Source organism: Dromaius novaehollandiae, chromosome 1, assembly GCF_036370855.1.
Source record: "Dromaius novaehollandiae isolate bDroNov1 chromosome 1, bDroNov1.hap1, whole genome shotgun sequence".
NCBI classification, from domain to species: Eukaryota; Metazoa; Chordata; class Aves; order Casuariiformes; family Dromaiidae; genus Dromaius; species Dromaius novaehollandiae.
In genome coordinates, this window is record NC_088098.1 from 198,200,889 (window position 1) to 198,216,330 (window position 15,442).

General features: G+C 36.0%; 1 protein-coding gene across 7 annotated transcripts in view; it reads left to right on the forward strand.

Moving 5' to 3' along the window:
- SACS (sacsin molecular chaperone) overlaps window positions 1-14,035 on the forward strand; it is a 102,663-nt gene extending 88,628 nt beyond the window's left edge. For all 7 annotated transcript variants that reach the window (XM_064505005.1, XM_064505008.1, XM_026108819.2 and 4 more), the window contains one exon: window positions 881-14,035. In XM_064505005.1, coding sequence (XP_064361075.1) covers window positions 881-12,444 — 11,564 coding nt within the window. In that variant the 3' untranslated portion in view covers window positions 12,445-14,035. The remainder of the gene's footprint in view (window positions 1-880) is intronic.
- Window positions 14,036-15,442: the final 1,407 nt, after the last annotated feature.

Genomic DNA, 15,442 nt, shown 5'->3' on the forward strand with positions numbered 1-15,442 from the left:
CAGTATTCCTCCCTCTTTTCATAAGGCTGCTGTCATTTCCTAACAGCATAACTAACATAATGCATAGGTCTCTGAGCGTGAAGTGAAACAAAACTAATTTGTTTCTGAAGGATGTCTTACTACCTATCTTCAGCAGAAGAGGGATAGTAGATAATATTGTTAGTTGGACTATTGCTTTTAATGAAGCAGAGGTACTATTTAGGTGGAAGAAAGGACTGAAATTCAAATAGATATGTCTTACTTCTGTTTCTGTCATTGTCTTTGGTGTCATCAGGAGGAAGTGGTATTTTCATTTTGTGCACTATTTTCTATCCCGCAGACATTCTGTAGTTCTTAATTATGAGCTGTGCTAATGATAACTGAGATATGAAGTTTAACATATTTCTCTTAATGAAGGCTTTGACAGTAAGAATAAAAGAACATACGTTTAAACTTAGGTTCAGTGTTCACTGAACAGTTGTTGGGCTGCTCTTTGCTGTATCTAATAAATAATGTTCTCAATTATGAACAGGCAAGTAAACTACTAGGTAAATAAGTAGTGTAAAGAATCAACTAAAAAAATATATTTGAAGTTTCTAGTTTGATTTTTAACTCCTTGGTTGCTGTGTATGCCTGGAAACCTGTCTATCAAATTAACAAATGCAATAATATATTAATCATTTTCAATTTGTTTTTTGTACTAATATGGAATGTAGTTGATTTTAATTAACTCCTAAAAACAAAGGGAGATGTTTGAACTGTTATCTAAAATTCTATTTAACAGTTTTTCCACAAAAAGAAAAGACAGGGCTCAGAAGCTAGAATTTTTTTTCTAACAATGAAAAGCATTTTATTGTGCAGCTCTGATTTTTATGGCTTTGCCCTTTTGCTGTAATTTCAGGAAGGCCGTGTACTCAGCTGCAGCTTCTGAACCCAGAAAGATTTGCCCGGCTAATTAAAGAAGTTATGAATAGTGTGTGGCCTGGCAGAGACATGGTGGTGCAGTGGTATCCAGGTTTGGAAGACAAAAATCACCCATCAGTTTCCTGGCTTAAGATGGTCTGGAAGAACTTGTATATACATTTTTCTGATGACTTAAGTCTGTTTGATGACATGCCACTTATTCCCAAGACACTGCTGGAAGAAAACCAGACATCAGTGGAACTGGTTAGACTTAGGAATCCATCACCTATCATTCTGGACGATGAATCTGAGACTCAGCTCCCAGAATATTTAGCTGAGATTATTCAGAAAATTGGTGGAGTTGTGCTTGAGAAGCTAGATATTTCTATACAACATCCACTTATAAAGAAATATGTGCATCCACCATTACCCAATGCTATTTTACAAATAATGGAAAAAATGTCCTTACAGAAGCTATGCAGTCAGGTTGCATCATTCCCATCAACACATAAAGATGCTCTTAGGGGATTCTTAGCTAGTTTAACTGATGCAAGTGAAAAAGAGAGAAGAATTATGCAGGAATTGCAGGTATTTAAAAAAATTGAAAAAGCATCTGATGAATGTGTCCCCATTTTTACTGCATTAAAAGGTTGTAAAGTGTTACATCACACTGCCAAAATTCCTCCTGGTCTAAGATTTTCTATTCCAATAATTGACAGCAGTGATGAAGCTACAATTCGCTTAGCTAACTTGCTAAAAATAGAACAGCTGAAAAGCACAGATTGCTTAAAGTTTATTATACAAGATGTTAGAAGTGATTTTTATTCATATGATGAAACAGCACAGATAATGCAGTGGGTTCTTGAAAATCTAGCTTTTCTGAAAAATGAGAATATAGATGTGATAGAGTGGCTGACATCCCTGAAGTTTATTAAGATTTCACAGGAGAAGATAATGTCAGCAAATGAACTCTTTGATCCTGAGGTAGAACTACTGCAAAACTTGTTTTATGCTGAGGAGGAAATTTGCTTTCCACCTGTTATTTTTACAGCTTCGTCAGATATTCTTCATTCTCTAAGACAAATAGGCTTAAAAAGTGAAGCCGGTCTTGATGAAAATGATATTTTGAGAGTAGCAAATAAAATTGAAAGTTTGCATGCTAATTCTAACACCAGTCATGATTTATTATTAAGAAAAGCTAGAACTCTCTTGATGATTTTGAACAAAAACCATACACTGCTTCACTCATCGGAAACAAAAACTGCGCTGAAAAAAATAAAATGGATTCCTGCGTGTAAGGAAAGACCTCCAAATTATCCAGGATCCTTAGTCTGGAAAGGAGATCATTGTAATTTGTGTTCCCCACCAGAAATGTGTGATGTATCTCATGCAATTTTAGTTGGTTCCTCCATTCCCCTTGTGGAAAATGTACATTTGAATATAGAAAAAGCACTTGGCATTCCCTCCAAACCTAGTATAAAAGCTGTCTTAAAACACTTCAAGGTGGTGGTGGACTGGCACAGTTCTAAAACCTTCAGTGATGAGGACTATTATCAGTTTCAGCATATCTTGCTTGAAATTTATGGATTTATGCATGATCATTTAGAAGAAGGTAAAGAAGCTTTTAAAGCCTTGAAATTTCCTTGGGTTTGGACTGGTAAAACATTTTGTTCCCTCACACAAGCAGTAATAAAATCGGTACCTGATCTTGACCTCCAGCCTTATCTACATTATGTGCCAAAAACTATGGCTAAATTTCACCAGTTGTTTAAATGTTGTGGTTCAATTGAGCAGTTAACACCAGACCATGTTTCTATGGTAATTCAGAAGATATATCTAAAAAGTGAGCAGTCTCTCTCAGAAGAAGAGAGTAAACAAAATCTTCACATCATGTTGAGTATTATAAGGTGGCTCTACAGTAATCAGATTCCTGCAAGTTTGCATACACCTATGCCACTATACAGTGGCAAACTTCCTTATAAGCTTGCAATGAGGCCAATTCATGAGTGCTGTTACTGCGATATCAAAGTTGATGATTTAAATGATTTGCTTGAAGATTCTGTTGAACCAATAATTTTGGTGCATGAAGATATACCAATGAAAACTGCAGAGTGGTTAAATGTCCCATGCCTTAGTACAAGATTGATTAATCCAGAAAATATGGGGTTTGAGCAATCTGGACAAAGAGAGCCTCTGACTGTGAGAATTAAAAATATTTTGGAAGAATACCCTTCCATTTCAGATATCTTTAAAGAGCTTCTTCAAAATGCTGATGATGCCAATGCAACAGAATGTAATTTCATGATTGATATGAGACGAAATATGGACATAAGAGAGAATCTTTTGGATCCAGGAATGGCAGCATGTCATGGTCCAGCTTTGTGGTCATTCAATAATTCTGAATTTTCTGACTCTGATTTTCTAAATATAACTCGATTAGGAGAGTCTTTAAAAAGGAGTGAAGTTGACAAAGTAGGGAAATTTGGACTGGGATTTAATTCTGTTTATCATATCACTGATATTCCCATTATTTTGAGCCGTGAGTTCATGATTATGTTTGATCCAAATGTTAACCATATCAGCAAGCATATTAGAGATAAATCTAACCCAGGGATCAAAATTAACTGGAGTAAACAACAGAAGAGACTGCGAAAATTTCCCAATCAATTTAAGCCGTTTATAGGAGTTTTTGGTTGCCAGTTACCACTGACTGTAGAATCTCCTTACAGCTACAAAGGAACGCTTTTCAGGCTCTCCTTTAGAACTCAGCAGGAAGCTAAAGTGAGTGAAGTCAGCAGTACATGCTACAATACAGCAGACATTTACTCTCTTGTGGATGAATTTAGCATTTGTGGTCATAGGCTGATAATATTTGCTCAGAGTGTAAATTCAATGGTTTTGAAATATTTGAAAATTGAGGAAGATGATCCCGGGGTGGCACAAGATATTGTCACTATTAAAAAAAATCAGTGTTCTTCCAAAGCCTTGACTGCACCAAATGTAAGTGTTTTAAAGGAAGCAGCTAAACTAATGAAGGTCTACAGCAGCAGTAATAAAAAGCTTCCCAGTGAAACACCAAAGTCCTCGTGTATCTTGCAGATAGTAGTAGAAGAATTTCATCACATATTTAGACGGATTGCTGATTTACAGTCTCCACTTTTCAGAGGTCCAGAAGATGATCCAGCTTCTTTCTTTGAAATGGCTAAATCTGGACAGATAAAAAGGTCAGCTGATGAGCTGCCACAAAAATCAGTAGATTCAACAACATGGCTTATATGTTCTTGCATGGACACTGGAGAGGCTTTAAAATTTTCTTTACATGAAAGTGGACGAAGATTAGGTCTCGTTCCTTGTGGTGGAATAGGAGTGTTGCTGTCTGAAACTCAGGATCAAAAGTGGATTGTGAAACCTAATTGCAACAACATAGGGGAAGTATTCTGCTATTTACCTCTACGAATAAAAACAGGCTTACCTCTTCATATAAATGGCTGCTTTGCAGTTACTTCAAATCGGAAAGAGATATGGAAAACAGACACAAAAGGAAGATGGAACACAGTATTCATGAGGCATGTTATTGTAAAAGCCTACTTAGAAGCACTTTGTGTTTTACGTGACATGACAATCAGCGGCGAGCTAGTTGACTACAGTTACTTTGCAGTGTGGCCAGATCCTGATTCAGTTCATGATGATTTTTCTATTATTTGTCAAGGGTTTTACGAAGATATAGCTCACACGAAAAGCAAAGAAGGTATCAAAGTATTTTCTGATGGTTTCTCTTGGGTTTCCATGAAGAATGTAAGGTTTTTAGATGATTCAATACTGAAACGACCAGATATTGGACCGTCAGCCTTTAAGATCTTTCTGAAGTACCTTAAAAAAACCGGTTCCAAAAACCTGTGTGCTGTAGATCTCCCTTCTTGGGTAAAGACAGGATTTGAAGAAGCAGGATGCAAATACATATTATTGGAGAACACCTTCTCTGAGAAACAGTTCTTTTCTGAGGTATTTTTCCCAAATGTTCAGGAGATTGATGCAGAGCTGCGTGATCCTTTGATGCGCTATGTTCTCAATGAAAAAGTTGAAGAGTTTTCAGGAATTCTTCGTGTTACTCCTTGTATTCCTTGCTCTTTGGATGGACATCCATTGGTAACACCATCAAGATTGATCCATCCTGAAGGAAGGGTTGCAAAGTTATATGATGCTGAAGATGGAAGATTTCCTTATGGCACTACTCAGGACTATCTTAATCCAGTTATTTTGGTTAAACTTGTTCAGTTAGGCATGGCTAAAGATGATATTTTGTGGGAAGATCTGATAGAACGTGCTGAGTCAGTAGCAGAAATTAATAAGATTGATCATGTTGCAGCTTGTCTCAGAAGCAGTATTATACTGAGTCTTATTGATGAAAAACTAAAGTGTAGGGACCCTAGAGCTAAAGAATTTGCTGAAAAATGTCAAACCATCCCTTTCCTTCCTTTCCTTACGAAACCAGCAGGCTTCTCATTGCATTGGAAAGGCAGTGATTTTCAGCCTGAAACAATGTTTTCAGCAACCGACCTTTTCACTGCTGATCATCAAGATACAGTTTGCCTGATAGAACCAATTCTTAATGAAAACTCCCATTCCTTTAAAGGTTGCGGTGCTTTGTCATTAGCTGTCAAAGAGTTTTTGGGTTTGCTTAAGAAACCAGATATCAATTTGGTCATAAATCAGTTGGAAGAAGTTGCTAAGTCATTTGATGGAATTACATTATATCAGGAAAATATCACTAATGCATGTTACAAAAATCTGCATGAAGCAATGTTAGAAAATGAATCAACAAAAGCTATGATAATTGAACAACTGAAAAACTGTAGTTTTATTCTCGTTGAGAATGTGTATGTTGATCCAACAAAAGTGTCTTTCCATTTGAATTTTGAAGCAGCGCCATATCTCTATCAGTTGCCTAATAAATATAAAAATAGTTTCCGTGAACTATTTGAAAGTGTGGGTGTGAGACAGGCCTTTATAGTTGAAGATTTTGCCCAAGTCCTGGAATTAGTAAATCAGGAAAGAGGAACCAAACAACTGACAGAAGACAATTTCCAGCTTTGCAGGCGAATAATTAGTGAAGGAATATGGAGCCTCATTAGAGAGAAGAAGCAGGAATTTTGTGAGAAAAAGTACGGTGAGATTTTGTTACCTGATACTCGTCTTGCACTTCTACCTGCAAAATCTTTGTGTTACAATGACTGTCCATGGATTAAAGTTAAAGACACAACTGTTAAATATTGTCATGCTGATATTCCAAGGGAAGTTGCAGTAAAGCTTGGAGCAATACCAAAACGACATAAAGCTTTAGAAAGATATGCATCTAATATCTGTTTTACTACCCTTGGAACAGAATTTGGCCAGAAAGAAAAACTGACAAGTAGAATTAAAAGCATCCTTAATGCCTACCCTTCAGAAAAGGAAATGCTGAAAGAGCTCCTTCAGAATGCAGATGATGCAAAAGCTACAGAAATCTGTTTTGTGTTTGATCCTCGACAGCATCCAGCTGATAGAATATTTGATGAGAAATGGGCGCCACTTCAAGGACCAGCACTGTGTGTTTACAACAATCAGCCTTTTACAGAAGATGATATTAGAGGAATTCAGAACCTTGGAAAAGGTACAAAAGTAGGAAATCCCTGTAAAACTGGACAATATGGTATAGGTTTCAATTCTGTTTATCATATTACTGATTGCCCTTCTTTCATATCTGGCAACGATATACTTTGTATTTTTGATCCTCATGCTAGATATGCACCAGGTTCAACATCAACAAGTCCTGGGCGCATGTTTAGAGATTTGGATGCAGATTTCAGAACACAGTTCTCAGATGTACTGGACCTCTATTTAGGAAATCACTTTAAACTGGATAACTGTACAATGTTTAGGTTTCCTCTTCGAAATGCAGAAATGGCAAAAGTATCAGAAATTTCCTCAGTTCCATGTTCAGATAGAATGGTTCAAAATCTTTTAGATAAGCTGCGTACAGATGGAGCAGAACTTTTAATGTTTTTGAACCATATGGAAAAAATTTCTATTTGTGAGATAGAAAAAACAACAGGAGTACTGAATGTATTATATTCTGTACAAGGCAAAATCACTGATGGAGACAGACTGAAAAGAAAACAATTCCATGCATCTGTAATTGACAGTGTTACTAAAAAAAAGCAGCTAAGTGAAATACCTGTGCAACAGATAACTTACACAATGGATACTGAAGACTCTGAAGGGAATCTTACAACTTGGTTAATTTGTAACAGGTCAGGTTTTTCTGCCATGGAAAAGGTATCTAAAAGTGTTGTGTCAGCCCACAAGAATGAGGACATTACTCTTTTCCCCCGTGGTGGAGTAGCAGCTTGCATTACTCATAATTACAAAAAACCCCACAGAGCATTCTGTTTCTTACCTTTATCTTTAGAAACTGGGTTGCCTTTTCATGTGAATGGTCACTTTGCTCTGGATTCTGCAAGAAGAAATCTATGGCGTGATGATAATGGAGTTGGAGTAAGAAGTGACTGGAATAATAGCCTAATGACAGCATTGATAGCACCAGCCTATGTTGAACTGCTGATTCAGCTGAAAAAACGATATTTTCCAGGCACTGATCCTACGGTATCAGTATTGCAAAACACACCTATTCACGTTGTGAAAGACACTTTAAAAAAATTTTTGTCCTTTTTTCCAGTTAACAGACTTGATATTCAGCCAGATTGGTATTGTTTAGTGAAAGCAGTTTACAGTTGCATTTATGAAGATTTGAAGCGTCTTTTACCTGTTATGCGAGCTCCAAATATTGATGGTTCTGATTTGCATTCTGCTGTAATCATCACCTGGGTTAACATGTCTACTGTGAACAAAGGTAGGCCGTTTTTTGACAATTTACTACAAGATGAATTGCAACACCTGAAAAACACAGAGTACAACATCACAACGCGTAAGACAGTGGCAGAAAATGTTTACAGGCTCAAGCATTTACTTTTAGAAATTGGATTTAATTTGGTATATAACTGTGATGAAACTGCAAATCTTTACCACTGTCTGATAGATGCAGATATTCCTGTTACCTATGTGACGCCTGCTGATGTCCGATTCTTTTTGATGACATTTTCTTTTCCAGACTCTAATTGCCACATTGGAAAGTTACCTTGTCGTCTTCAGCAGACAAATCTGAAACTCTTCCACAGTCTCAAACTTCTGGTTGACTATTGTTTTAAGGATGCAGAAGAAAATGAAATCCAAGTTGAGGGCTTGCCACTCCTTATTACCCTTGACAATGTTTTGCAGATTTTTGATTCAAAGCGACCAAAGTTCTTAACAACATACCATGAACTGATTCCATCTCGCAAGGATCTCTTTATGAACACATTATATTTGAGATACAGCAGTATTTTACTTAGCAGTGATGTGGCAAAAGTCTTTGATATCACAAGTTTTGCTGATTTGTTATCATCTGTGTTGCCTAGAGAGTATAAAACTAGAAGTTGTGTGAAATGGAAAGAAAACTTTGCAAGTGAATCTTGGCTTAAAAATGCCTGGCATTTTATCAGTGAGTCTATAAATGTTAAGGATGACCAAGAAGATATGCAAGCAAAATTTGATGATGTTGTTGAAACTTTGAAGGACTGGACTTTGCTTCCAGGTGTTAAGTTTACTGTCTCAGCTAATCATCTTGTTGTGCCAGAGTGTGATGTTTTGCTGCCCCTTAGCATTATGCATATTGCTGTTTTTCCGAATGCTCAGAGTGATAAAGTTTTTCATGCTTTAATGAAAACGGGTTGTATTCAGCTGGCATTGAACAAAATTTGCTCCAAAGACAGTGCTTTAGTGCCTTTGTTGTCAGGACATACAGCAAATATAGACAATCCTTCAAGCATTCTGAAAGCCATACAATATATGGTACAGACCTCAACTTTTAAGACTGAAAAATTAGCAGAAAGTGACTTTGAGGCTCTTTTAATGTACTTCAATTGCAATTTAAGTCATTTGACATCTCAGGATGACATTAAAATTTTAAAGTCTCTTCCATGCTATAAATCCATTAGTGGCCGATACATCAGCATTTCAAAATATGGGACATGTTACGTTCTCACAAAAAGCATCCCGTCAATAGAAGTAGATAGATGGACACAGTCTACTTCGTCAGCTTTTCTTGAAGAAAAAATTCACTTGAAAGACTTGTACACTGTGCTTGGTTGTGTCTGTGTGGATGATCTTGAAGTGTACTTGAAACATCTTTTGCCAAAAATTGAAAGTCTGTCTTATGATGCAAAATTAGAACACTTGATCTATTTAAAGAACAGACTAACTAGCATTGAGGAAACTTCAGAAGTGAAAGAACAGCTGTTTGAAAAGCTGGAAAGCATTTTGATCATTCATGATGCAAGCAATAGATTAAAACCTGCAAAATATTTTTATGACAGAACTATCAGAGTCTTTGAAGTTATGCTTCCTGAAAAATTCTTCATACCTCAAGATTTTTTTAAGAAGCTGGAACAACTTACAAAACCAAAGAATCAAGCCGCATTCCTTACATCATGGGTAGCTTTCCTACGGCATATCGGACTAAAATTCATTATTTCACAGCAACAGTTATTACAGTTTGCTAAGGAGATCAGCATGCGAGCTAATACAGAAAACTGGTCTAAAGAAACACTACAGAATACTGTTGATGTCCTCCTTCATCACATATTTCAAGAAAGAACTGATCTCTTGTCAGGAAACTTTCTGAAAGAATTGTCACTAATTCCTTTTCTGTGCCCTGAACGAGCTCCTGCAGAATTTGTTAGATTTCATCCTCAGTATCAAGAAGTTAATGGAACACTTCCTCTTATACGATTCAATGGGGCACAGGTAAATCCTAAATTCAAACAAACTGATGTGTTACAGTTACTGTGGACTTCATGTCCCATTCTTCCTGAGAAAGCAACACCTTTAAGCATCAAAGAACAAGAAGGAAGTAGTCTTGGTTCACAAGAACAGCTTGAGCAAGTTTTAACTATGCTGAATGTTAATTTGGATCCTCCCCTGGACAAAGTTATCAATAACTGCAGGAACATATGCAATATAACAACTTTGGATGAGGACATGGTGAAAACTAGGGCCAAGGTCCTAAGAAGCATTTATGAATTTCTTAGTACAGAGAAAAGGGAATTCCGCTTTCAGCTTCGAGGAGTTTCTTTTGTAATGGTGGAAGAAGGTTGGAAGCTCCTGAAGCCTGAAGAGGTGGTAATAAACCTCGAGTATGAATCTGATTTTAAGCCTTACCTTTACAAACTTCCTTTAGAGCTTGGCACTTTCCATCAGCTATTTAAACATTTGGGTACTGAAGATGTTATTTCAACAAAGCAGTATGTTGAAGTTCTAGGTCGCATATTCAAGAACTCGGAAGGGAAGCAGCTGGATCCTAATGAAATGCGCACAGTTAAAAGAGTAGTTTCTGGCCTGTTCAAAAGTCTTCAAAATGATTCTGTCAAGGTTAGAAATGAGCTTGAGAATATGAGAGATTTGGCCCTTTACCTTCCCAGTCAAGATGGTAGGTTGGTGAAGTCAAGTATCTTAGTTTTTGATGATGCACCTCACTACAAAAGTAGAATCCAGGGTAACATTGGTGTACAAATGCTTGTTGATCTTAGCCAGTGTTACTTAGGCAAAGACCATGGTTTTCACACTAAGCTGATAATGTTATTTCCTCAGAAGTTGAGACCTCGCTTACTGAGCAGTATTCTTGAAGAACAGTTGGATGAAGAGTCTCCCAAAATTTGTCAATTTGGGGCATTATGTTCTCTGCAGGGAAGATTACAATTACTGTTATCTTCAGAACAATTCATCACAGGACTTATTAGGATTATGAAGCATGAAAATGACAATGCTTTTTTAGCTAATGAAGAAAAAGCAGTAAGACTTTGCAAAGCTTTGCGAGAAGGTTTGAAAGTTTCCTGTTTTGAGAAGTTGCAAACAACACTAAGAGTTAAAGGTTTTGCTCCTATTCCCCACAGTAAAAGTGAAACATTTGCTTTTCTAAAGAGATACGGAAATGCAGTAATATTGCTGTACATACAGCACTCTGACAGCAAAGACATAAATTTCCTGTTAGCATTAGCAATGACCTTAAAATCAGCAACTGACAATCTGATTTCTGATACCTCATATTTAATTGCCATGCTGGGTTGTAACGATATTTACCGGATTAGTGAGAAGCTTGACAGTTTAGGAGTGAAGTATGACTCTTCAGAGCCATCAAAACTTGAACTACCAACACCTGGCACTCCTATACCAGCTGAAATTCACTATACACTTCTTATGGATCCGATGAATGTTTTTTATCCTGGTGAATATGTTGGTTACCTTGTTGATGCTGAAGGTGGTGATATATATGGATCATATCAACCAACTTACACATATGCAATCATTGTACAAGAAGTAGAAAGAGAAGATGATGAAAGTCCCAGTTTTTTAGGCAAGATTTATCAGATTGATATTGGATATAGTGAATACAAAATAGTGAGCTCTCTTGACTTGTACAAATTTTCAAGGCCTGAAGAAAGTTCTCAGAGTAGGGACAGCACACCTTCTACCCCAACCAGTCCTACAGAATTTCCAGTACATGGACTGAGGACGATTCCACCTCTCTTCACTGGTAAGGAGAGCCACAAAACAATGTCCTCAAAACATCACTCTCCAAAAAAGATAAAGCCAAACTCCTTGCCAGAAATATTGAGAGAAGTGACATCTGTGATTGAACAGGCTTGGAAACTTCCAGAATCTGAAAGAAAAAAGATAATTAGAAGGCTGTATCTTAAATGGCATCCAGATAAAAATGCAGAGAACCTTGAGATAGCTAATGAAGTTTTCAAACATTTGCAGAATGAGATTAACAGACTAGAAAAACAGGCCTTTATAGATCAAAATACGGACAGAGCATCAAGAAGAACATTTTCATCCTCTGCTTCTCGATTTCAGTCAGATAAATTTTCATTTAAGAGATTTTATACTTCGTGGAATCAAGAAGCAACAAGCCATAAATCTGAAAGGCAACAGTATAAAGAGAAATGTCCACCTTCCACCGGGCCGTCTTACTCACAACGTTTTTTCGTTCCACCAACATTCAGGTCTGTTGGCAATCCTGTAGAGGCACGTAGATGGCTTAGGCAGGCCCGAGCTAACTTTTCAGCGGCAAGGAATGATCTTCATAAAAATGCCAATGAATGGGTATGCTTTAAATGCTACCTTTCTACTAAACTAGCCTTGGTTGCAGCTGACTATGCTGTGAGGGGGAAGTCAGATAAAGATGTAAAACCAGTAGCACTTGCACAAAAGATAGAGGAATACAGTCAACAACTTGAAGGGCTTGCGAATGACGTTCAGACATTGGAAGCTTATGGAGTAGATAGCTTAAAAACTAGATATCCTGACTTGCTCCCTTTTCCACAGATTCCAAATGATAGGTTTACTTCGGAAGTTGCTATGAGAGTGATGGAATGTACTGCTTGTATCATAATAAAACTTGAAAACTTTATACAACAGAAAATGTAAGAGAGAGGTTAGAAAATTGTATTCTCAAGAGCTTAGATATTTAATGTGATGAGATACAAATGTAATTGTACAGATTACTGGACAAGTTGTACATCACCAAGCAGTTTAGAAATACAGTGCACACATGGATGGTACTGAAGTACTTAGAATTACAGATAATTTAAACAGGATTTTTTTTAAACTGAGCCTGCTGTATAAGCAAACTGTAAAACATGAATATTTTTAAAAATTTGCAAGGAAACTGAGCTGCAAAAATTAGCTGTATGTACAATATTGTGATGAATTGGCACATTATTGAACTGCACTTTATATAACCAAAGCTTAGCTTTCTGTTAGATGAAGCCTGTAATTAAAACTCCATATTAGATTTTATTTCATTTAATACTGTGTTTCCAGAAAGGTCATGTCATTTTTCGATGTACTAATCTTAAGACTGGATATATTATGAAATAGGCAGTGGGATGGAAATGAAAATAACTTTGGAGAGGTATTGCTCCAAAGCATTTCTGTATTCTTTTGTGTTCTGTGGACATTCATGTCACTCATACTAATACTTTTATCAGCTGGATCTGATTATGAATTTGCTGCAGTATCACATTGTGAACATTTAAAGGATAATTCAGTACCTGTGAATTGGTACAGTATTTTAATCTTAAATAATGATACTTGATTTAACATGCAACTTCATGTCATGCATTGAATGCATTCACTTTATTATAAAATAACTAGGTATTTAATTTACATTTTTTTTCTAGAGCCTGTCATCTTTTGTTTAAGGGAAAAAATGCACGTGGATGATGTAAAATTGGTGACTGTTAGTATATGATGTTTTCTGATGTTTTTTTGAAAACCACAGATCAAAACTCAGTTTTCAGATGTCTAAATGCTTGAGTTTCTTTTCTTTTCTGTGTGTGTGCCTTTGTGTGTGTACATATATATATATATATATATATATGTTTTTTTCCACAAATGAACATTGGTAATAGTACAGTTCAGTGTACAGTGGGCACTGTTTTTTGTTACATGTTACAAGGTGCTGCAATGTAATGCTCTTTTTATTTTATTGTTCACTACAGCCCTAGACAAGTCTGATTTTTATTTCATGCCCTTTATTTTATAATTTGTAATACTTTTGATAATGTCACATGAAATATTCAACATTAGCTATTTGTAAAAAGAGAAGGGGGGGATCTTGTTAAATGATTTTTCTTTGCTGAATCAGCCACATTTTACATAAATGTTAATCATTTACCAGTGACTTGCTGTTACAACTGCTTACCTGATAGCACAGTGAAACTGTAATTTAACTTACAGAATGTAAAGGTAGATAAGCAACACTGGGCTCCCAGGGTTGATATGGCTATGAGTGTTGTAATCCAAAAGAAAAAATTACGACAAAGGCTTTTGCTTTGTGCAGATTAAAAAAAGGGCTTGTTCTCGTCAGAAAAATCTTACTTGCAAATAATTATTGGCAATGGGAAGAAATTTGCTGTTAGGAAAACTGTACAGCTTCTGATTTTGAAGCCATGTGGTTATTTCTGCTATAAAATATTAAAGTGCCATAATTTTAATAAAGAAAAATGCAAACATATACTTTGGCCTGATGTGTCTTGGCTTTATAAACTAGACTGAATTTACCTATTATTTCAAGCTTTCTTTTAGATAAGTTACTATGTAGTCTCTTCAATTCATTCTAAACAATTGTACAAATATGAAAATTAAAAAGGAGAAAAGTGCATTTTTCTTGTAATGACAAATGTTTGCAGTTTTCTAAAAAAAATACATTTTGCTGATTTTTTTTTTTTTTAAATAAATAGCATGTAAGTAAAACAAAAATCTTGGTATGCCATGAAACAAATTAGTTCAGTTTGTTCCCTGTATTTTTTAAACAGATTGCTTTGGTTCATACTACTTTTGTGTATTGATTAAGTCAGATGAACAGTATTCTGAGTAAGCAAATAACACAGTTTTAAATACTAACAATGGGAAACAGTTAACATTGTCAGCATTTTTTCAGTTTAAATGTCTAAAATATCAGGTAGCAGGGTAGTGTGAAAGCAAATAACAGAATAGCCATAGAAGAACACTCTTCAGTTTTTAGGTGAGATTTTGGGGGAGGAAGGCTTTAAGTATGTAACTGTGTGTCTTATAAGCAACATATGTTGCCTTACCAGTATTACTATGACCCATTAAAATGGCTGCACAGAACTATTAAGTTATTTTGTTAATTATATTGTATATATTGTTAAATGCTGACACTGTGAGAAAGAAAATGGTCCCAGTCCTTAGGAAGCTAATAATCTGAATTAAGTCTAAATACTGAGCCAACGTGAGCAAGAAAAATTGAATGATAAATTGAATACTTGTCTTAACTGTTGTGTTAATTTGTTTCCTTTTGGCTCAGCTGGGAAAACTGGAAAATACAGAATAACATAATTGTTCATAAGTTCTACCTGGAAGCTAAGAAAAGCAGTGTGTGGTGATTTTTAGCAGGGGTCTGTTAGAAGTGAATGTTAGAGAAGTATGTTTGACAAGTAATTCTGTACATTACACAAGTTCACATAAGCCAAAAGGTCTTCTCAGCCAGGGATACGTCCTACTTATCTTCCACTTTTAACAGGATCATGTGTCTTCAAAAGCAGCTTCAGCAGTCCAGTCTCCCAGAATTATAGTTGTGAGAGGTTTAGCCAGGATAACTGGTGCAGGAAACTGACTGAACTGTACATTTAGTGACTTGAATTTAAAGAATTGTGGTGTTAGAGCCGTGGCACTTCTGTTACTATTTATCTATTTGTGGAAACCTCAAAAGTTATCTTCTCAACAACACTATTAAAACCTGTTCTAAGAAAGCATTGCCCATTTGCCTCAGCAATGGGTGACAAGATGTGATTTCTCTTCAAAAGAAATAGATTTTTTTATGTAACCATTTATGCAACTATTAAAAGGAAAAGAAATATTATTTTGTAAAGATACACAGTTTTGCAAAATTTGTACACAA